The sequence below is a fragment of the Anas platyrhynchos genome, chromosome 5 (genome assembly GCF_047663525.1).
Source record: "Anas platyrhynchos isolate ZD024472 breed Pekin duck chromosome 5, IASCAAS_PekinDuck_T2T, whole genome shotgun sequence".
In the NCBI taxonomy this organism is placed as follows: Eukaryota; Metazoa; Chordata; class Aves; order Anseriformes; family Anatidae; genus Anas; species Anas platyrhynchos.
The window spans coordinates 29570928-29592357 of record NC_092591.1 but is presented as its reverse complement, the minus strand read 5'-3'; the positions used below and the strand labels follow the sequence as shown (position 1 = coordinate 29592357).

The window sequence follows — 21430 nt, the reverse complement described above, 5'->3', positions numbered from 1 at the left end:
AAATGCAAAAGTAGAAAAAGGTCGTAACCCCACTTATACACCCCGACACACCGCCCTCCATTTCTGCTTTGGCACATGCAAGATTAAACTCTCCCTCTCCCTTTTTTTCAGCCCTTCCCTGACTTTCCCCAGCCTTACCCCACCTCCTGTAGCTATCCTGTCCCTCTTGGCCCAGCATCTGGCTTTGCAGCCATTCTCCTGTCCCAGCCAGACCACCCCATTAGCTCGGTCACTCAGAGAACAGCAGGCAACGGGCAGGGAGTTGGCTCTGCTACTGCCAAGCCAGGCTGCTTGCCGAGCTCCTGCAGCACCGCTGCACTGCCCTGGGCTCAGGTGCCTGTCACAGACCCCGCTTGGAGCTCCTCTGGCCCCGTGCGAGAGAGCCCGGGGTTCATGAACTCAGGCAAGGTGACCTCGGACATCAGTGAGCTAACAGCTCTTCTTCAGAGCTGGTTTGCGCCTGGTGGTCTGCAGCTTGCAAGGATAAAAGAGGCTGCAGCCCACCGTTGGAAAGGGGAGAGTTGTCACTTTGCTTTGTAAGGTTTAGTTCTGGGCTTGCAACTTCACAAGAAAAAAATCCATCAAAATGGAATCGTTCTGATTCCCGTCACACCCTCTGCTTTCTTCTCCGTCTTGATTTTATAGGCTGCTATTTTAATAACTGTTTGCAGTTGAAAATAATGCCGTACAACACTGAAAAGGCTGGAATCCTCGCTTTCCCTCGGGAAAGTGCTTCCCCTCCCATCCCTGTGGGACGGGGCAGCCGTGTGTCTGCTGAGCAGCTCACGTTGCCTCCTGGTCATCGCTCCCTTTGCCTTGCCTCCTTCCCCATGTTGCTCTGACAAAGTAAGCCACAACCACAGCAGGTTTACATGCCTCCAAATACACCAATCTGCCCGTGTGTAGGGACTTTAAGGAGCTGAGGTTTAGGGGAGTGCGGTGGCTTAACCCTGTTGTGTGCATTATGTGGTTGCGGTGTATTTTTAGCAGCTGTGCATTGCAACCCCAAGTCACCTCTCAATTTATAGGCACAAAAATGAAACTGAAAAATAAATTAATCAGATCTGCTGGCTGACCCGAAGGAACCCTGCCGCAATATTTATAGAACAAATAAACATAAACCACTATAAAAATGTCTTTTTGTTCCCTTTGTTAAACACAGCCCTCTTCTGCTGCTGATGTCTTGGCTGTATAGTAAATGTCCCAGCATTTGTGCTGTGGATAATTGTCCCTGGGACTTTGTGTTTTTAGGTCAGTGCCACAAACATATTGCGGCTGTTACTAACTACAGGGGGTGATGGCCAGGTTTTGCACCTATTGTCTAGGGCCTGAAAGTTTTTTCACTCAAAACACTTTTACTTTAGCATACCTGTGCTTAAAGGAGTTGCTTGAGCATAGCTGCTCCTGATTTGCAGCAGTGAAAGGCAGAAGAGCATCAGTCCATTCACGCTCTGTATTCCTGGCTGGTTTGAAAAAGAGTTAACCCGAATCTATGTATTTCCCTAGTTGGTGGAGTGCTGTGGTTTCTCATCTCACACAATTTACTTTGTTAGCTTTGTTCTCTGCTGTCTGTGAATGCAGAGGGGCTTTTTCACATGCCTACTATCTGGTTTTATGTTTTCTTGTGCCCAGTCTGTGTGAGTGCCTTTGCTTTTCGGTTCCTGTTTCTCAAAATGGCTCCACTAACCCGCTTGGCCATCTCAGAGGAAAGGCACAATTGCATTATTGTACTGAGTGAATGCATTTTCTCATACATGTAGCTGAATGGGAGATTATTTAAATTTCTTAAGCATTCTCCCAGTTGGAATAATGACATGCTAGGAAAGGGAGTGCGAGGAGAATTTAGATGTAGACTCCTGAATTTTGGTGAATAAATAATCAGCACTCCATCACTCCCTACAAGGTTAAATAATTTGTTAAGCAAATGGTTACTGTAAAAACACTATTTGACTGCATTAAAACAAACAAACAACCCCAAACCCAAGAATGGGTATTTCTGGTGGTCACGTGAAATCTTTTTTGAGCCCTTGGCAAAGGAGAAGCTGACTTGAAATGCTGAGGGCTGCCTCCCCAGCCCCTGCCCCCTGCCCATCCTTCTTCTCCTTGCCTCGTGCTGTCTTGACCCTGGTGTCAATACCAGCACTTGATTTGTGATAAAAAAATAACCCAGCAAAAATATGCTTGCTTGTTTCTGTGTGCGCACATTTGAAAGCATGCTCAGTTTCCCTCTGTGATTCATGGAAAAGATATACCAAGGTCTGTGCTGGCACCAAGGCAGGCAGCAGCAAGGGGGTGAGACAGAGCGTCCCCCAGGAGCTGGGAGGGAAAATATCACTCACTGATACTGCTGTCAAATATGTTGTCTTCTGAAGCCACTGCCTTAGACCGCAACAGTTGAGTTAGTGCCCGGAGTCTGTACCTTAGCAAGGTTGTCCCTACTATTTACATCTTCTTTGATTACAGCTGTATTCTCAGCAACAGGTTGGTCATTCTCTTGGTAGGTTTATTGCTATAAAGTCAATTATATTCAGTTATTCAAAAGTTAGTATGTCATGGTTTAATCTAATCACTTTTTTTAATGCAAAATCTCATTGTTGTACCATCGTATTCACTATAATCACATCAACACTTTTGATTATTTAACTAAAAAGCCTTTAAGCAGATCTGAGTGATTAAGCTTTGTTACTACTCTTCTCTTTTGCATCCTCCAGTACTATGCTGTTCTTTTCATTGTTTCTTTCCTGCAAATTGTTTCTGTAATTAATTTCATTGGGTTTGATCTGAAGCCTGTGGAGGTGAATGCACAGCCTTTCATTAACCTGAACAGGCTGCAGATCAGACCTCCCATAAATGCTTTAATAACCACAGGTCAAGGATATAAAATGAAAAACACCTGTTTTACTGTGTGTTATTTCAGATAGCTTCATCAAACTAATGGCACTGCTGCCAAAATGCAAACTCTTGCAGGCACAACACTAGACAGCAGAAGTTTACACCACATTTATTACAAGAGTACTTAGAAATGCCAGTCACAGTGCAGGTTGTGCTGTGCCTTGTCCAGACACCCACCAAGATGCAGATGGTGAGAGACGAGCAGGAGGGGTGTGGCAGAACTGGGATTTAAATCCAGGTAACCTAAGTGCAGTCTCAGTGTCTGACTCCATCCCCACTCCCAGATATGCCTCCCATTCTGCTGAGACGCAATGTCACATTTATTTGTACAAATACGATACTCTCTAATCATTTCCTTGTCTGATAATGATACAGGAGGGCGAAAACTAATCTGAAAGGAAGGGCTGACTCTTGGGCGTCTCTACCAACCTCGGTTTGCTTGCGCAGCAGCAGTTACGGACTCTGCCACCAACAGCGTGGAAAAATCTTTCCGGTGTTTCACTGATATGATGACTGTTTGCAAGAGATCACGCACACATGTCTCACAGGGCTCAAAGGTCCCTAATGCTCTTGCCAATCTGCTTTTCAGCACTATCAGATGCATTGGTCATAGATGTGCTATTGGATGCAACGTCCAGCCTTGGAGGAGAGGCTAGAGCTGAAAGCACTTTTGCTGCCCAGTTCCTATGGTGCTGTTAGAGAGCAACCATTTGTGACTGAGTGTAGTAAAAACATACAAATTCCAGTTCAGGTTGAAGCAAATCCTTGTTCCCACTATTCAAAACAAAACATTAATGCTAGTGTAGTGTCCCTCCCGGAAGGTATCCCATGCTGTTGTGTAACTACAAGGTTAGCCTTAACTGCTAACAGAGCCGTACTTTTTCACAGCAGCATGAACACACACGAGTTATCATGAGATGAAAAGCCGGCACTTAGCAGTATAGCCCAAAGTCAGCAGTTCTGGATAGAGATACGGGCTGATCTCAGCACGTTTACTTCATAGCAAAACCACATTGTCATCTACTGACTGTTTCCACCCCAAGAAAAAAAAAATCCAGAAGTTTTTAAAACTGAAAAAGTTTTAAAGCTTAAAAACATGCAAAAATCTATCTTTAGTTTTAGACAATAAGTTTCAAAGCTCTACTTTAAGCCTCTCAAACGTTTGTAAATCTCCTACTCCTGATCTAAACCCAGATTCAGTTCTTTATGCTGGATATATTGTCCCTTACGCTTTGGCCACTTGCTGTCCCTGTCTCATAGAGCGCATGAGCTCTGGTGACAAACACATCTCCCATTGTGCCAAACAGGAAAAATATAAAACTATTAGATATGGTGATACTGATAATAGTGCAGAGAAGAACTTTGGACTTCTAAAAGATATGCTGATCTTCACTATCTTCTATTGGCGCTTATTTTTGCCATATGGAATAAAGATTAGAAGAAAGCCAGCTTAGCTCTGTGCCTAACAAAAACACAGAAGATGATAACTACAAGGACACGCTATTTAGTTGTTCAGTAAGAGTGAACTTGGAGTGCAGTCTAATGTGCTTAGGAATCATTTTCTTAGACCTTAGTTCCTAAATGCTGCCTAACTCTCACCTTCCAAAACAGGGATTTTTAAATGACTTGCTTTCTCCATCTGGTTAGTAACAGAGACAGGAATTTGTAGACAGCTTCGAGATCTTTCTCTATAGAATCATTTTTCTTCTTTACCTAAGTCTTTAATGGTCTAAATAAAACATCTAATTTAAACCATCTCAACCTTGCACAAAGTGAGGCAGAGAAAAAGCCAAAGATGGCTGGGATCATACAGATAAGCCACAGTCCAATGAGCAAGTTACAACTGTTGTATTCTTTCCTAGAAAGAAAAGCTCTTGTTAAAAAGCAATCTGCTGGTAAGGCAGTCAAGGACAGCCACGCCAAAAAGGGAAACACCAGTAACCATATTGTTTTTCTAAGGAGCTGGAATTGTTTATCAAAGGCATCAGTCACATCATTTTTGCCTAATTCTGATCTTATTTCTAATACTCCTCTGTATTTTGCACACAGGCAGTGGTCTGAAGCTTGGGCATTTTTAAGGTATACATGTGGAAGAACTAAAAAAAAACCAAGTCTCTAATGAGCTTAAAATATTTCCATATTTGCAAGAATGGGAAATCATTACACTTTAGACTGCTGTTGCAGATATTTATGATAAAAAAATGCTAGCCCAAATCCAAGGCTATGCCCTTCAGATTAGCAGGGGAAAACAGGTGAAGCACAGGGGCAGTGAGGCTGAAAAAGGAGCTCTTCCATTTCTGTATTGCAGCATCTAGGACATTAATGGACAAAAAAGTGCTATTCCAGGTACGTGGGCAATGCCAGTAGCTATCCTAAGCTACTCTCCAGACACTCCTGTCCTGATACCTTGGCACAGCTGGCAGTTTTTGAGAGGAGCTGGTCATGGATCCTGCCTCACTTCTCTTTTCTGAACGTGCTTCTGGTGGGAATGAGCAACAAGTGTCGCTGCGGATGGTTGCACATCTGCATTTGCTTGTTGAAAACTGCCACCGTGCAGATCTGACCGGTGAGTGAAGGAGGGCGATGGAGGAGACTCTAACAACAATGCCGGGAGCACAAGTTCCCAGGCCAGGGCACAGCGTGACCAGCAGTGCTGAACTGCAGTGCTGGCAAAGTGCCTGGGGCCTGACAGCATGCCCAGCGACAGAGAAAACCCGAAGGGAAAGAAAGCAAAACAGGCCAAAAATAAACGTCAGCGGAAGGGGCCTGCAAAGGCTCCCTTACATGGCCTGGTAGGCACTGGTTGTGCCTTTGGTCCAGGGGCTGCTGGAGGTACCTGGGGCTTTCCCACCACTGACGTTGTCCTCTCCTGCAGTCCCTGACCATGTCACACAGGACCCGGGCACCGTGCACTGGCCTCGGACAAGGGGAGCATCCTGCATTTGGACTGGGAACCACCCTGTGCTCTGGAGCTGGCTCTGAACTGTAATGCTGGGCATGCAGGCGCCTCGTTGCTCCGGTACCTTTCCAGGCGGATTTGCTCACATTTCTCCTGGGGTTTCTTGTAGGCTCTTTGCAGAGCTGAGGGCTCCATGGCACGATGAAGACATAGCAAGCGGAAGGGATGGTGAAAAGGCTTGAGAGACTCAAGTGGTCCGGCATGACCACATGGTAACGGAGCAGCATTAGGCTTATTGGAAAAAAACAAGCCCAGCTACTTACTTACACATTACACGAGTTGCTAGTGGGTCAGCACCGTATGGGACTAGCGTTTCTGTTCCTGCATTTCTTTCTCCTAAACATGGATTTGTTGTTTCAGGACATGATGAGGAAGAGGATTTTGGGTGCCTACACTTCAGAGGGGTAATTACCTGCTTTTCTGTGGCTTCCCTGGAGCAGTCTTCATTTCCTTCTGCCAATTGTGTATGAAAATTAATTACTCTGAATCACATCCTGGACACTGGCACCTGCTAATTAGGTGTCCGTAATGGTTGCAAGTGGCGTATGCCCTACGCAGGGCCTCCTGAACTCATCCCAGGAAGGCAGTTAAGTGAGAATTTCCTCTAGTGCTAAAGTTCGCTCAGAAACCTCCCTCCCTCCTTTCTGTCACCTCAGCTGCTCATTGCCCCCCTCCTGGACTTCTCCAGCCCTCAGCTTTTTCTTACAAATTTGACAGAGCCCCATGGAGAGCTACGTGCACAATGATGAATTGGAAAGGAGCAGGACTGATGGGAGAGAAGTATCTGTCTTCACAGAGCCTCTGCAAAGGGCTTTTAGATTTCCAGTGATGCCTCCAGGGGCTACAAGTACAGGTTGCAAGTACTTTGTGATTCCTAGGTGATAAGTGTTGGTGTCAAGATTGAGGTGTGATTCTGTAATGCTGGGCAGGGATACAAAAATGCTGACCATTCAAATGAGGGCTGCACCACTGGGGCTGGCCTACAGCTGGGACCAACGCCCACATGCAGATCTCTTGTGCGATTTTTGTGGTGAGAGGCCCAAAACGCCAGGTTTTTTGCTCGAGGCTGGCTCGCTGGAGCCAAGTATGACCTACTCAGTGGGTTATGAACACTGCTAAGACTGAATAGTAGGCTCCAAGAGAAAGCCGTTTACAATAAAGACCTTTTTATTGCCCACACATGGAAAGAAAAGACCTTTGGGGTTGCTCTCATCTCAGCTGAGTTTGAATCAGACTCTGAAAGATCTGGCAGTCAGGTATGCAGTGCACATACACATGGGAAAGCCCCCCATACTATAGCCTGATTCCTTTAATAATCGAACACTAGCATTTGGCTGCATATAAAAGCTTTGGCAAGACTGTAAAGAATGGAGAAATTTAAAGAAGCTCCTCCTGAAGTTGTTTAATACGCTCAGATGAACCTGAGCTGTACACAATTTTATCGCACACCCCCCAGCCGACCCTAGAGGGCTGTTTGATGGTGGGACAGATGGACTGCACCGTGTTGTTTTGACATTGTTTTTGGTTCCTCAAACTATTTTGGGGGACTTTCCTGCTGACTTTACAGCTTTTGCGGCTTCTCTCTGTATCTGTGGTAAAACTGGCTGCTGATTCAGCTGTGGCTCGCTCATGAAGGGGAACCCAGATTTTGGGTTTAAGGAGGCCAGGCCTGCCTCCAGGAGCCTTTGGCTTTTACCAGGCAACACAAGAATCAGGGAAGAGAACAGAGCACAAGTTGCAGTTTTAATGCACTTTTTAAACCAGAGCCTTTTAAAAAATATCCCAGTTTCCATAGTGATAGGGAACTGTGGCACCATTGTGAAGATCCCAGAAGCCCAGGCCGGGTGTTAGCCAGAAATTCAGCAGCGCGGCCAGCTCAGAGCAAGCTGCCCCTGGCCCTGCCTCACATCCCTTCCCTGCCCACAGCCACACTTCCAGCTGCCTGGGGGCTGTGTTGCCCCTGAGCAGCACAGCTTCACTTAATTGCAAGTACAATGATGGATTTCCAAAAAGGGGATATGCTCCTTGGCTTGCGCTTTGGCTGCCTTTAGATGTATTCAAGCTTACTTTGCTGCAAAGGGAAAAGACTGGTTTGAAGAAGACAGCTTTCAGCCATTGCTTCCTGATGCAGACAAGTGTTGAAAAGCCAAAATGTGCTCACAATTACCTGGTGAGTCAGGTGAGGAGCCTGGATGAAAGGCCAGGTCTCATTTAATTCTTTACCAGAATGTGCTGCCTCCTTCTTTCCCTCCTGCTATCCATCATACCTTGCAAAGGGACCAAGAAACCTCACACAAACATTTTTCCTTTCAGCTTTCCTTTCACTTCTAGTCCTTGCCGTAATACATAATTGTGCCTGCGTGGCTCAGAAAATCCACCAGGTTCGGTTCACTCCAAGGTGGTAGATGGTTTGCGAGTGATGGATGCTGTCACTTATTCAAAGTGCTCGTTTGCCCTCATCCTTCATTATCTGCTGTATTATGTTGCACTCGATAGCGTGCCAAGGGATATAGGCACAGCACTCGGGTCAAGTCTCAGCTAAAATTACAGGTGCATGTCAAGTGCTGTGTTCCTTGTAGTTTTTAGGCAGCATGCATTATGCATGTGTAGGAGGTAGAGAGCCAAGGCAGGGACCAGCCCAGCCCTGAGCGTGCTCTGGCCACCTCCTTCAGCACTGACCCAAGCATTAATCCCTTCTGTTTTTACAATATACTAACATTTTCTCTGAAAACAGTCATGATTCCTGTCCTACTCTTCTTATTTTTGCCCACATACCCATGCAACGCTTTTGGAGTTGACATCACGCACAAGAAAATGGAGCGAGATGAAACCATTGGGAACAGGACACCCAAACAAACAAAAAATTTCTTCTGGTGCAAGATTTTAACTCAAATGAAAAAGGCCATTTTTTACAGGACAGGAAGCAGAAAGAGAGGCGTATTTAGACCGGTTCTTACAACAGTGCTTTTAATTTAAGGTAAGATCCACTGCACCAGACCAAGCCTCATCTGTCCTGAGGCTGACAGCAGCCAACTGCTAGAGAGTTGCTAACACACTGAGTCTAGACATACTTGCTTTGTATATTCCCAATCTCCAGCAACCTGCAGCTCAGGGACTTAATAAGACAGAGATGAAACTGTATATATATTGGCAGGGTGAACTTAATCAAAAAAAAAGAACAAATATGCCTTGAAAATTAACGACCAGGATTCACCAGAAGTAGTTATATGAAAAAGATGAAGAGCTCCCATCTGACTGGTGATCGTGACTGGAGGCACTGCTGGAGAGGAGCATTTCCTACAAGGGATGATTTTTTCCCTTGCTTCCTCAAGACCTTCAAGTGACCCTACTGAATTGTTAAAATTCCATTAGAAAGTGGTTGGTGGGAACATATGCAATAAATAGCTGCTAAAATCAATGGCAGTTTTGCTGATACAAAATCACTGTATTGCTTGCTGGCGGTGCTGACAGTGTTTTTCTCTGGGAAATGTAACAGTGATTGGATTTAAATAAACTTAGTGGTAACAAACTGCATCTGAACTCATTAGTGACTCAGACTGATTTTAGAGGAATTTATAAAATGCCTGTTGCCCACAGACAAGACTTTGCGGTCATCAGCGACTTTGGATACTTCAAATCATGTCAGAGCATTGGAAAACATCAGAGAAGAGAGCAAAATTTCTGAAAACGCTCTCTGAAAAATAGGTATCTAAGGTCCCTCAGACCACCCGCCCTAAGTCACCTGCCACTTTCAGATGCCACCTTACTTCCGCTGTTATGCCCACCACACAAATCTTCCCTGGCAGCTCCTGCTGACCCTCATCCCATGCGACTTGGGGAATTCACGACGGGTGTGAGCCCACCAAGACCTAAATGCTGCCGAAAGGCAGCCTTGTCTGCCTGCTGCCAGTGCCTAGCTTTGGGATGAGCCGGCATCATCTCAGCATGCTTCTCCCTCATCACAGGTACAATTTTTCTTCCAGATGCTCAGCTAGATTGCTTAAGTAAAAATAGACATTAAAGCATTTTCTCTACCTATGTGCTGTTTTGTAATCTCACCATTTAATTGCGCCATGTTTTTTCCTACAAATCATCTAACGATGTTTCCCAAGACGAACCTTCACTGCTTTTTGTGCATATTGCAACACGGCAACTGTTAGCACCTCCTGCTTGTGGAGAATTATATCGCTAAATCACTGGTGAATTGATCACTAGATAAATCACAGCTTTTTTTGGGTGGATTTCTGTACTGGGAAATTGGGCACCTGAGTGAGGAACAGAAATTGTAACTGAATCAGAATTAGTATTTGAGGTAGGTTGTTATGGATTTTTTAGTTTGATTAAGAGCTTCTAAGTCACTCTTGTCAATCTCAGAAGAGATGGTTATGTGTCTGAAATAGCTTTAAAGGATACCGCAGGGATACAAACTGTACGAATGCAGATTCTGTGATTTACCTTCATGCTGTAGAACAGAGAATTTTAAAAGAACGGATGATACATTTCCTTCCCTATTGATCTTCTTGATCAGATTTTAATGTGTTTGTTTTGATGGGCATTAGAACATAAACTGATCACAAACAAGTACAGTCCCATAAGGGACCCATGCTCTGGATCCTGCTTAGCTATACCCATGCTCATCTCTAGAAAGACTGCCTCTTCCATAAACATGTACACACACATGTACACACAGCATTTATTAAGCCACGGCAGCAAATTGATTTTATGTCTGGGAAGAAAACTTTCAGATACAAAGCCTATAAATAGATGATGTGTTGCTTTTCTGGCTCAGTAAACAGCCTGAAAAAGTGCTCTCAGGAGGCATGAATTTGCAGTGCCCCCCCACTCTATTTCACTCAGACATTAATTCTGAAGTCTAAATTTAATACTTTTATCATCATTATGGGAATTGCCCATGAGGGAAGCAAAGGCAACTTTCTGAATTTCTCTAGCCTTCAGGAGATAAATCTGTACAGAAAGGAAACAGCCCAATATATCCTCATGTGCAGGGAGAAACATCAGATTACTTGACATGAAAAGGATCAGGAACTGGTGCAGTGACCAGCATACAAACCACAACGGAGCTACATGGAGCTGGATGTGTCAGAACAGAAAGCCAGGCTGGATACAGCCACCGGATCTGGAAGTACTCTGCTTGGAGCAGCCAGCAGAGACTCATGTTCATCTCATGTGGTTCCTCAGCAGTTTAATTCCCAGGCACTTTCTTAATAAGAGTAAATCTGAGTTCACTGTTATTATTTAGGTCTAGCATTAATAAAAAAAGCACAAAACAAAGCGTGTGCCCCCACAGCCCACTGGCAGAGCCCATGCCAGCAGAGCGAGGGCAGGTTGCACTCCCCTTTTCAGAGACACCTGAGCATGAGATGTATTTTGCTCCTGCTCCAGCCATTGCTGGATGTAGGACCACCTCCCTGAAGAACAAGCAGCTAGAAAACATACAGGCATAGGGCTGTCCTGCAGACCTTTGGGATTCATGCCCTCTGGCCCCAACAGCCTCCCATAAAAATCCATATACTACATTTCATGTACAAATATCCACAGACCCACACACTGCAAGGCTAATCGCATTTCAGAAGTGCTTGTCTTTTTTTGGACATGTCTGGACTGTGTCTGACGAAGCAGAGTCCTGAGCCTCCCTGACGCATGGGGCTTCAGGGACCTGGCTAAAAGGATTTCACTGATGGATTTCAGGGCAGGGCTGTTGGGGCCCACAGTTCTCCAACGGGAGAATAAACTGGTGCAATAATAACACAGAGAAGGGTAGAAAAAAGGTCAAGCTATCACAGAAACATATGGCTGTTGTTGTTATAAAGAAATAACACACCTGTAGGAGCCATGGAGCCACTGCATGCACACAGAGCCATGGGGCTACGTGCAGTAGCTTCAACACCATGGGATCCTTCAGAAAAATTAATGTCTGCATAGCAGCCTTGCTGGAGATAGGACTTTTCTTGCTTGCTTTTTTTCCCCACAGACCACAGACATGGCCCAGCAACAGCATCTTCAGGAACGTGCAAAGAAATATTTAATGTGCTGTTTTGCTATACCCAACCCCCATACATTTATGCTCGTGTGATTACTGTTCTCTGTTTGCCTACTGATAGCGAGTTAAAAATACCACCTCCACAAAATTGGAACTATTTTCCTTGTTGTTTTAAATCCCTGCAGTTGATTGAGAACAAAACGGTGCGGTGAGCCCCATGAGATCTCCCTCACCTGTATTGATCAGGACAGGAGACTGAAAAGGAGGAATATGGTTACTGAAGCAACACCAGTAAAGGAAAAAAAAAAAAAAAAAAAAAAAGAATGGCACGCACAGAACAAGACAAATTTTACAGTTTTACAAAGCCACTGACCATCTATTCCTTTTGCTTCCTTCATCTGTTGCTTGGAGTGCTGTTTCTAGAGTGGAAAAGGATTTGTGTCAAGTCCTGTTCTAAGACATTGCATTTAGATAAAAGGTAAGATATTGCTGTTATGTCCAAATTCCTCATTAATACTCCAGGATGTCCCTAACTTAGAAGGAATCACTTATCTTTGATGCAGCACTGAATTTGATAGTGAAAAAAAGGACAACAAAATGAATAATCTTGTGAATGACATGAAATCAATCCAGTATTAGATAAACAACAACAAAAATTCACCTTATATACAGGTTGCAAAATCTTTGACATGAGGGTCACCTCTTCACTCCATACAAATGCCAAACCTGCTGTTAGGACTTCTGAATCTCTATATTTGAAAGGTTTATGAGAAATAACTTTCAGGAAATCACAAATGGTCAAACTCCCCTAGGCAAAACTAATGAGAGTGATTTTCCCAGTAACTGTTTGAGACAGGGAAGTCAGGATGTATACATGGTTTCCCCTTCATTTCCAGGTAGGTTTCCTTAAGCTAAACATCATGCGGAAAACCACATCTAAACGTTAACATATTTTGAACATTTGCATCATGACACAGAGAAATATGTGATTTGTGAGACCGGGCAAAGCTTCAGCTGGTAACCAGTGAAGACATCAGAACAAATGGATGAATGCAAAGCTGCATCCATCCCAATCACCTCTTCCTAGTTTTGGAGCACCATAGATGATACCCAAATACAAACATGCCCCTACCAACTGCACTGCCTGGCTCATCGCTTAAAAAAAGGCCAAGATAAGCAGATGAAGAGTTTGGCTAGGGACCAAGGAACAGATTTTTTTTTTTTTTGGAGATATTTACATGCCAAGACATAATCAAGCTCACAGGAGGATTTTTGAAAGCAATTAGGAACCCTAGTTCTGAGAGTCCATAGGCCCTCTGAAAATCCCATACGGTATCAAACCCATGGTACCCTTTGACATCTAAATACCTCCGGTGCCTTGTGCTGCTCCTACAAGGGACTGCCCCCCTTGATTTCAGCAGGGCAAAGCCTTCATCATGAAAAGCTGTGAAATTTCTTTCAGTCCTCTAATTCCTCTAGCTCCCTGGAAAAGGAAAAGCTTATCCTTCTCTTCTTGCCTAATGAAAATGCTACTGCCCTATGAACTATTTTAATTGAAATTGTAAGTCCGGCTCTCAATCCCCTGGCCGTGGCCATGCTGCATCGAGAACCACATCCTTTGACCTGATTGAGGTTTGCTTGCCACAGATTTCGCTGTGACACTCCTCTGACCTGACGGTGCAGATCTGCACTATGGTTTTGGGGTAGAATTCCCTCAGACTGGCAAACGACACACAGGCAGCAGAGTCCATCCCAGCCCCATCGGGTGGTGATGGCCCAAAGGCTGCCCTCTCGCTATTTACATTGGGAGCAATCGCGCTGCCGGGCTGGGATCTTGGGACTGCTGCTTGCAAACATTTTGTCCTCGGAAACACGATACCGATTTATTGCACAAAGGCTGCAAAAGAATCGCATAGATATTTTTTTTTTCCACTTTATGGAAGAAAATGTTCCCTCGATGTGATAAATACCGAGCATGACTTCTGCTCGGGCTGCAAATAGCAGATTACTCAATCGTCTACTATTTAAGTACCTGTTTGTTTTGTTATGAGGCGAAACTTTTGAACAAGATCATATTACACGAAAACCAGCTTCCTGCATCCTTAAATATTAATCCTCAAGTAAAAATAGACCGAAAGCAGCTCCGGGGTCACCCCAAGCAGCCCGAGCCGCTGCCTCCCGCTCGGCAGCGTTGCTCAGGGCAGGGGCCGGCAGCCTCCCGGGGAGCTGGGCCGGGGGTCGTGGGGGCCACCGAGGATCGCTGGGTGCGGGATGGGGCCGGGCAGCCCCGCGGGCAAGGTGAGGGCAAAGGGAGAAGCGGGGGAACGGCGGGGGGCGGCTCCGGCACGGGGCTGGGGCCTGCCCCGGGGCCGAAGGGGGGGCCCGGAGGGGGCTGCCCGCCCCCGCCCGCCCTCGCGGGGGCCGGGCCGGGGCCGCCCCCAGCCTTGTCCGCGGGGCCCCCCCTCCGCTGACGTCAGCCCTGCCTAAAAAAGCAGCCCGGCAGGCAGGCGGGCGGCAGGGCAGCGCGGCGGGACCGGCACCGGCACCGGCAGCAGCAGCAGCACCGGCAGCAGGACGCGCCCCGCCGCCGACATGGTGTCCCCCGTCACTGTGGTGAGTGCGCGGCGGGACCCGCACCCGCGCCCTCCCCGCTCTTACCGGCTGCCGAGGCGGGGGCTCCGTGCCGTGGGATCCGTGCCGTGGGCTCCGTGCCGTGCCCCTCAGGGGGCTGCCGGCCGCCGGCGGGATCGCGCCCCCCGCCGCCATGTTTCGCCCCCGGCCCGCCCCGCCGGCAGCTGTGTCTCCAGAGGTGCGCCTCCTTCCCGCCCCGGGCGGCTTTTCGGCTCGCCTTCGGCTCCCATTTTGTTGTTGTTGTCGTTGGGAGGGGAAAAAAAAAAAAAAGGATATCTGCTTCGTGTGCAGCGCGTCTGCTTAGCGGGGTGCTGCTCGGGTCCGCCGTGACACCCCCGCGCTCGGCCGCCTGCCCCACTCGTGGGGTGCTGGGGCCCCGCGGAGCCGCCGCTGCCCCCGGCTCCCTCCTGCTGCTGCTCCGCCGCCTCCTCGCTCAGCATCGCCTTGGTGGCCGCCGTGCTGCGCTCCCTCCGGCCCTCACACACGGTTATGACCCGCTCAGCTGTTCAGGTGACAGCTCAGGCCAACGCTGCTGCTGGCCGCTGTGAGGGTGGCTCTCTGTGATAGTTGGTTTGTGTTGCTCGGTCTGTGGCCGAGGGACAGGGACCTGGGCTGGAAGCAGCCTTCTGGTGCCCGTCCCTGCTTCTGGAGGCCACCGCGTCCCGCAGCCCTTCCCGCGGGGTGATGGAGCTCCCGCCGACACCTGCTCTCCCTGGTGAGCCACTTCCACCATCCAGCGGCTGTGAGATGGGGATGGTGTCACCTGCCTGTCTCATGGGGGAGTCATGAAGCTTAATTAACGCAACCGGCAATAAGGCAGCAACTCAGCGCTGTCCTTTGGCAGAGGACGTGAATAGGTGACGCGACGGAGCAAAAGCTGAGGGAGCTGCGGCTCGTGCCATGCTGCACTGGCAGTACCAGGTCCTGGCCCTGCAGGTGAAGGGGAGATGCTTCTGTGCTGGAGGTAGACAGAATGCTTTCAACCCGAACAGCAGATAAGCTGTGCTGTTAGACACGCTGCTTCGCATGTTCCTGTTTCTAGAAAGCGAGGGATTTGGCTGGGTACGCCAGCAGCCCACTGTGTGCTGTAAGAATAGCTGTCTGCTGGTAGGAAAGTTGCCTGGTGCTTTCACTGCAGCGCTGAACACCTACTGGCAGTGTTCTGGGTCCCTGAGGACCTGCTGTCATCCTGTTTTGTTGTATTTTGGTTAATGGCTTGCACAGATCACAGTGACTCCGCTGTGTTTTCTCTCACAGGTAGAAATCCCATTTTTCCCCTCTCCCTAACTCACAAAGCCAAGGTTCAAAACTTTCAAATTTCTTTGCCAGCCCTGCACAGCAGCTTGTATTGTCTGATACTTCAGATGAATTTTCGTTAACATGTACCTGGTAAGTTCATCAGCAGCCTGGGGGTGATTGTTATCTTTAGAGACAGAGGGAAGTAGCTTGTACATTACACCATTGTAAGGCCAAACTACTTTTTATTTTTTCCTCATGCTTTTCAAAAATAACTGAAGAGGCTTGGTATCTTTGTGCTTCTGTGCCATAAGCTAAATTAATCTAAGTAATGCTTTTGGTTACAGTGAACTGTGTACTTACTTGTACCTCGGAAATGAAATGCTGCCCTGGGACAATACTGGAATGGCTAAAAACTGGCACAGTTTGTTTCATAATTCAAAGGTGACAGCACTTGGCTTTTAAGGCTTGTTATTCGGGGTGGTCCTGGAGCATATATTTCACCTAGGTTTTGAGAAGGGCAAATGATTAAAGCATGGGTATGTGCTGGGAATTCAGAAATTCAGGAATTACAACAGGAACTACACTTCAGGAACGTAACTTGCAATGGCAGATGAAAAAGCTGCTTTCTTTACTTGCTCTTCTGACATGCAGCAACACACAGTTCTGCTCTGGCTCTGTCCCTGACATGCCAACTCTTTGCTTCACCAAAGGCAACTAACGCAGGCGTGAAGCTGCGGATTGCTGGAGGCATGATGACACTGGGAGCTGTGACCAGAGCTGCAGCTGTTTACCACAGCTGTAGAGGTGGAAGGGGAGGGCTTTGGCAAATGCTAGTCTGATCCTCCGGAGAGATCACAAAAAAAGAGCTGCCAGCCTTCAGTCTGTCAAGGAGCTGTTCTTTGCGCGTCACCTTTAGCTGTTTTTCATGTTGCTCTTCTCTCGAAGGAGCGCGTGGTGCTGTTGTGCCATCGGCTGTGTTATAGCCCACCCAGGCCAGGCCAGGGCGGCGTTGTGCAGCACCGCACAGTGCCTGGGAGCATGCTTGGGTTGAGAAGCGGTGTGGCTGCAAAGCCGGTGGGCTCCCTCCGGCAGGTCACTTACTGAAGGGAACAGCAGTGGGTGATCAGTCTGTCCGCAGCTAGGTGCTACCCCTGGGGCCCAGGGCTTATCTCCGTACCACACTGCCTTTTGCTGCATAGATAGATGAGGTGTTGGGGGCCAGCGTGGCTATCTCTGCTGTGGCACGTGATGGGGGCACAGTCTGTGGGTGCAGCACCTGAGGCATAATAAGTTAGCCAGCTGAATTGATTTGTCTACAATGCATGTTCTCTCCTAGTGTCCTGCAGCATCAGCCTCGACAGGGAAGACGCTAGAAGAACACAGCTGAGAGTGGCACTATTTTGTTTCCAGTTTTCAAAGCCATGGCCTTTGTTTATAACTGCAGCAGATGGCCCGCGCTACTTAGGCACAACCTGATCTCCTGTGTCACCCCCACTAAGACACTCCTGTAGGAAACGTGACAGGTTACTTAAAACACTGAGCTCCAGAGCTGCTGCACAGTTGATAGCTGGAAGAAACCACGCAAGGAGGAACAAACGGTGGAGAGGAAGCCAGGGAGGTAGCACGGGTAGGACTGCTCGTTAGTGCCAGCTGCCAGGTGTGCATCATGCCCTGGGGGCTTGGCATGTCCGCCCCATGCACACGGGGAGACTGCAGCGCGGTGCAGAGCTAGCTGAGCTGTTCTCTGGTGCTGCACGATGCAGATGTGATAAGGGAAGAGAGTGCCCATGGATAAATGAGCCTGGTGCTAAAATTCCTTTTAATGTATTTTGCCAGGTACTCGGCGGGGGTAACACTTTGGGGTCCTGCTGATGCTGGAGTCCAGACCTGGACGGAACTGGGCTGTGGCAGCAAAGATGCATTTGTCTGCCCGTCCTGCTCCAGCTGGTGAGCAATGCTTGCTCCGGTTGAAAGTCACCTTGGAGGGAAGTTTTTGCTGCTTATTCTGCTAGGCAAGCAGGAGCATCCTGCTTAAGAATTGTTATTCCTGATATTGCTCTGATTAAGAGCTACAATTTCTGCATAAAGGTGGTTAGGGTAAGAGCCTGGGGTTGGAGAGCAGTACTAATAAGCAACATGTTTCCTTCACGGATATGTGAGGTTTAATTCTCTTCGTATTCAGTTGTCATTGGTCTCATCTTAATAAAAGTCCTCCCTGAGACTGCCTTGTTAGTAATTTTTCTCCTGTTGTTGTTGCTGTTTTTTTTTGTTTTTGTTTTTTCCCCAGTAGTAGGTAAGCAGGTTTCAGCACTGGAGCGTGGGGCTGTAGGACACTGCCTTGCCCTAAAGACCTCTCTGCCCAGCAGACATCGTGACATTGCAGGGGCTGCAAGTGCAGAGCAGACAAGCCTGGAGATGTGCAGTCATTCCAGCAATGCTCAGAGGGACCCTATTTTCCCCATAAATAAAGTTAGGGCTAAACTAAGCATAGAGCTTCACACATCACCTTGAAGAAATCTGGGCATGGGAAAAATAAAGACATCTAGAGGCTGAAATAGGTCTCTTCTGAGGGCAGTGTATAGATGATATTGCTTTCCTTTTGGGCCAGATGAATTGTGGGCTTCATCCCTACAATCATCCATACAACATCCTGTCTGTACTGACTTACATGGCCTAGCACAACCCTGTTTGGGACAGATTTTGCCTGGAAGCCATTTGTTAACAATCCCCATCCTTTCCCTTTTGTTCTCTGACATACTTGCATCTTTAAATGGATGTAGCTGGATTGGGGAAGAATACATTGTTTTGGCTTCATCAAGCAAGCCAAGCCCTTGTTGCCTTCCCCCTGCAAGGTGGCCTGCTGGGGGCAGCCCCTGTCACCCCCTGGGTGGAAGCAGGGTGTCACTGTGGAGGAGCATGAAGGTCACTTACAAAAACTGGATGCCCCCAGAAAAGCAACGTATGCCCTGGAAAGGTATTCACCAGCAAAATATTGAATAGGGATGGAAAATTGGGTGGGTATTCATACATTGGAGCTTCTGAAGAAGGGCCAAACCCTACTGATCCAGATGATTACAGAACGCCAAACTGCTTTCTAAAACAAGAAAGCCAGATCACCCCTTGAACTACTTCAACTTTTTCCTTTTTGAATAGAGGATGTTATTTCTGCATTAAGAAATAAAGCATTAGCAACCATCTAAGAACTAACTCATACAGTGTAGAAGTATGTTTTAATTGTTCTTTGTTTATACCCAACGTTGTTGCTTTCATTATACTTTTTCCCATTACTTAAATGCCTCATAAACTGGGATTTTATTACACGGGAGGCTTATAAACATGCACATTTATACACCACATCAACAGTTATGAAAATATGGCACTTGTATAAAAAAACAAGCTTGTATAAATGAATTATAGAAGAAATCTCTAAACTCTGCAATCAATGAAATAAGGGGGAGGGGGAGGCATCGCCTCAGGTAAGCTTAGCAGGATTTCAGTAATGTTTATGCGAGTCACACCTTTTGGGAGGAGCCTAAAAGCTTTGGCCCTACTGAACTACAGCTTGTGCTAGTTTATGCTAGCAAGAGTCTGGGCATAGTGGTGTGCCATAATTTATATTTTTAAGGCTGAACTTGGGCATTTTTGCAATGGTATTATTATCCTTTGCTGTTGTAGCTGTTGCTGTGACAGGCTGGTAACTGAAACCAGGGGCTAGAAAGTCCGAGCTTTGCTAATGTTCTTCCCAGCCCCAGTGCGGTTGCATTAAGCAGTTAGAGCTGATCACTTCTGCAGGCAGTGCTGTAGATTAAAGGCTTCATTAACTCAAGTGGATCACTCAAGTCACACGTGGCTGTTGTTTCAAGTGTGCTTTGTGTATTAAGATTACGGGTCCAGTTCTGAAGCTTGTACTTACACAGAATTCCTCCTAAATGTGTTTCTGCTGTTCTCTTTTTCTCATCAAGTATCTATATCCAAAATACACCGAGTATGACAGAAAAGCCAAAGTTATCTTTCTCTGTGGGTAACTGCATAATACTGAGGAAATAATAACTTCAGTGAAATGAGACTCTTAGAAAATGATGGCATCTGGCACCCGTCTTCTGCTAGCATGTGGAAACTCTTGAACAGTGAAAAGATCATTAGTTACATAACTCCCTTCCCCCTGGAGGCCGACGCAGATATTATATTAGCACTTAATTTTTCTGCTGCCCTTCACATCACACAAACAGCCACTAGATTTGTAATTACAATAAAGATACAGATCTTGCTTACTGCAGCGTGCCCAAAATGAAGGTGATGGTTATTGCTTCCTCTAGCCCGCTTGTGCCCTTCCTATAGCTGTTGCTCATACTGCCATAATCTAAATAGCATTTGAGGTAATGGCAGGCTGCTATATGACAAGCGTGTCAGTGCAGAGCATCCCTCTGTGTAATGTTGAACGTGGACTAGGAGCAGGTTCCACACACCCCCAGAGCTGCAGGGTGGTAGGTGGGCTAGGCGAGAGCCTGCCTGTCTGGCAGACTACTGATCTATGCCAAGCGTGCTGGGGCAGATCCTCAGCCTCGTATGAGGCATTTTGCCTGCTGTGGCTTCAGCAGAACTGGGTTTGTGCCGACTGACACCATGGCTTGGCTGCTCTACCCCTATTTCCTTGTGTATTCTGGTTTTATTGTGGCATTAGTCAGAGCCAACCAGGGTTCTTGGATAGCAATGCTGACTTGTGCTCCATTGCAAGAGAAACAGCTGGTTGTGTGGCTTTTCCCTGCAACCCTGATATAAAAGGAGTATCATGTTGAAATTCATCATTTAACTGATGCTTATGAAGTTTCCAGGATTGTTTGTTGGTTCGTGCCCCGTGCATGCATGTACTTACACCCCCCTCAGTGTAAAGGACATACCTGTGGTACACAGATGCACGCTTATTTGTGAGTGTGCATTTGCGTGCCATTTGTATGTGCAGCAGGGGTTTTGCAATTGAAACCCCTGATGCCTCAGTGTGAATCCTGGAGTGCGTGGGTTCCTGTTTGCATAGGCTGTTTGCACCTGGCACCCTGGCTGCCCCCTCATGTTGAAATTGGCCATGAAAGTCCAATTAATCTTCATGTAATTTGTGCCTGACAGTGGCTGGTACAGGTCACAACATCTTGGCACACGATGTAGATATTGGAAGTAAACTTTGTGACTCCGCTGTCATACTTTGACCTTTCGTCCTCCTTAGAGCGTATTGGTCCCATTATAAAACGAGGAGGGCTACTGCTGTGTTTTTATAAGGTACCAGAGAGGTAACTCTCTAAATACACATCCTTATTGGGATACATTGCTATTCCCCCTTCTAATTTTAACACCAGCATTTCACAAGCATTCAGCCTGCAGGCCACGATACGCAGGTAGAACATTTCATTCAGCTTTCCATTAGGCATAAGACAAGCAAAGCTGTTCCCTCCTGGATTTCCCAGCACAGCCCTGCTTGCATTTTCCAGATTTTGCCGATCTTATTGCAGCCCCTTGTGAGGATTCATACAGTAAAAGTCTCTTGCATGGAGCTGCCAGCTTTCCCAGCCACTGGCAGCCTCCTTCCCCTCCTCTCTCTGCCCTGCCTTCCTTTTGCTGTTGCAAAAACCTCTCCTGGCAGCTGTGCACGAGTTTCTTGCGTGAGCCAGAAAGGTGAGCTGCAGAAGTGCCTTTTGGTGCTGGAGGCAGTTTCACCC

The 21430-nt window shown here is 47.0% G+C and overlaps 2 protein-coding genes across 6 annotated transcripts in view; one reads left to right on the top strand and one right to left on the bottom strand.

The window, feature by feature from the left end:
- IGSF22 (immunoglobulin superfamily member 22) overlaps nt 1–21430 on the bottom strand; it is an 87409-nt gene that overhangs the window by 12967 nt on the left and 53012 nt on the right. Inside the window, exons 1-2 of one of the 3 annotated variants that reach the window (XM_072038563.1) lie at nt 14511–14637; nt 13655–13749 (exon numbers count right to left, since the gene is read on the bottom strand). The exons of the other annotated variants lie outside the window; for them this stretch is intronic. Of the exons in view, the coding sequence (XP_071894664.1) occupies nt 13655–13749; nt 14511–14618 (203 nt within the window). The 5' untranslated portion in view covers nt 14619–14637. Of the gene's footprint in view, nt 1–13654; nt 13750–14510; nt 14638–21430 lie in introns of those variants that run through there. 3 annotated transcript variants of the gene reach the window in all.
- The window catches only part of TMEM86A (transmembrane protein 86A), a 28849-nt gene continuing 21424 nt past the window's right edge, over nt 14006–21430 (top strand). Inside the window, exon 1 of one of the 3 annotated variants that reach the window (XM_027459310.3) lies at nt 14006–14150. In XM_027459310.3, the coding sequence (XP_027315111.1) occupies nt 14124–14150 (27 nt within the window). In that variant the 5' untranslated portion in view covers nt 14006–14123. Of the gene's footprint in view, nt 14151–14311; nt 14466–14530; nt 14662–21430 lie in introns of those variants that run through there. The other 2 variants (XM_027459312.3, XM_038180772.2) reach the window with 2 other exon arrangements.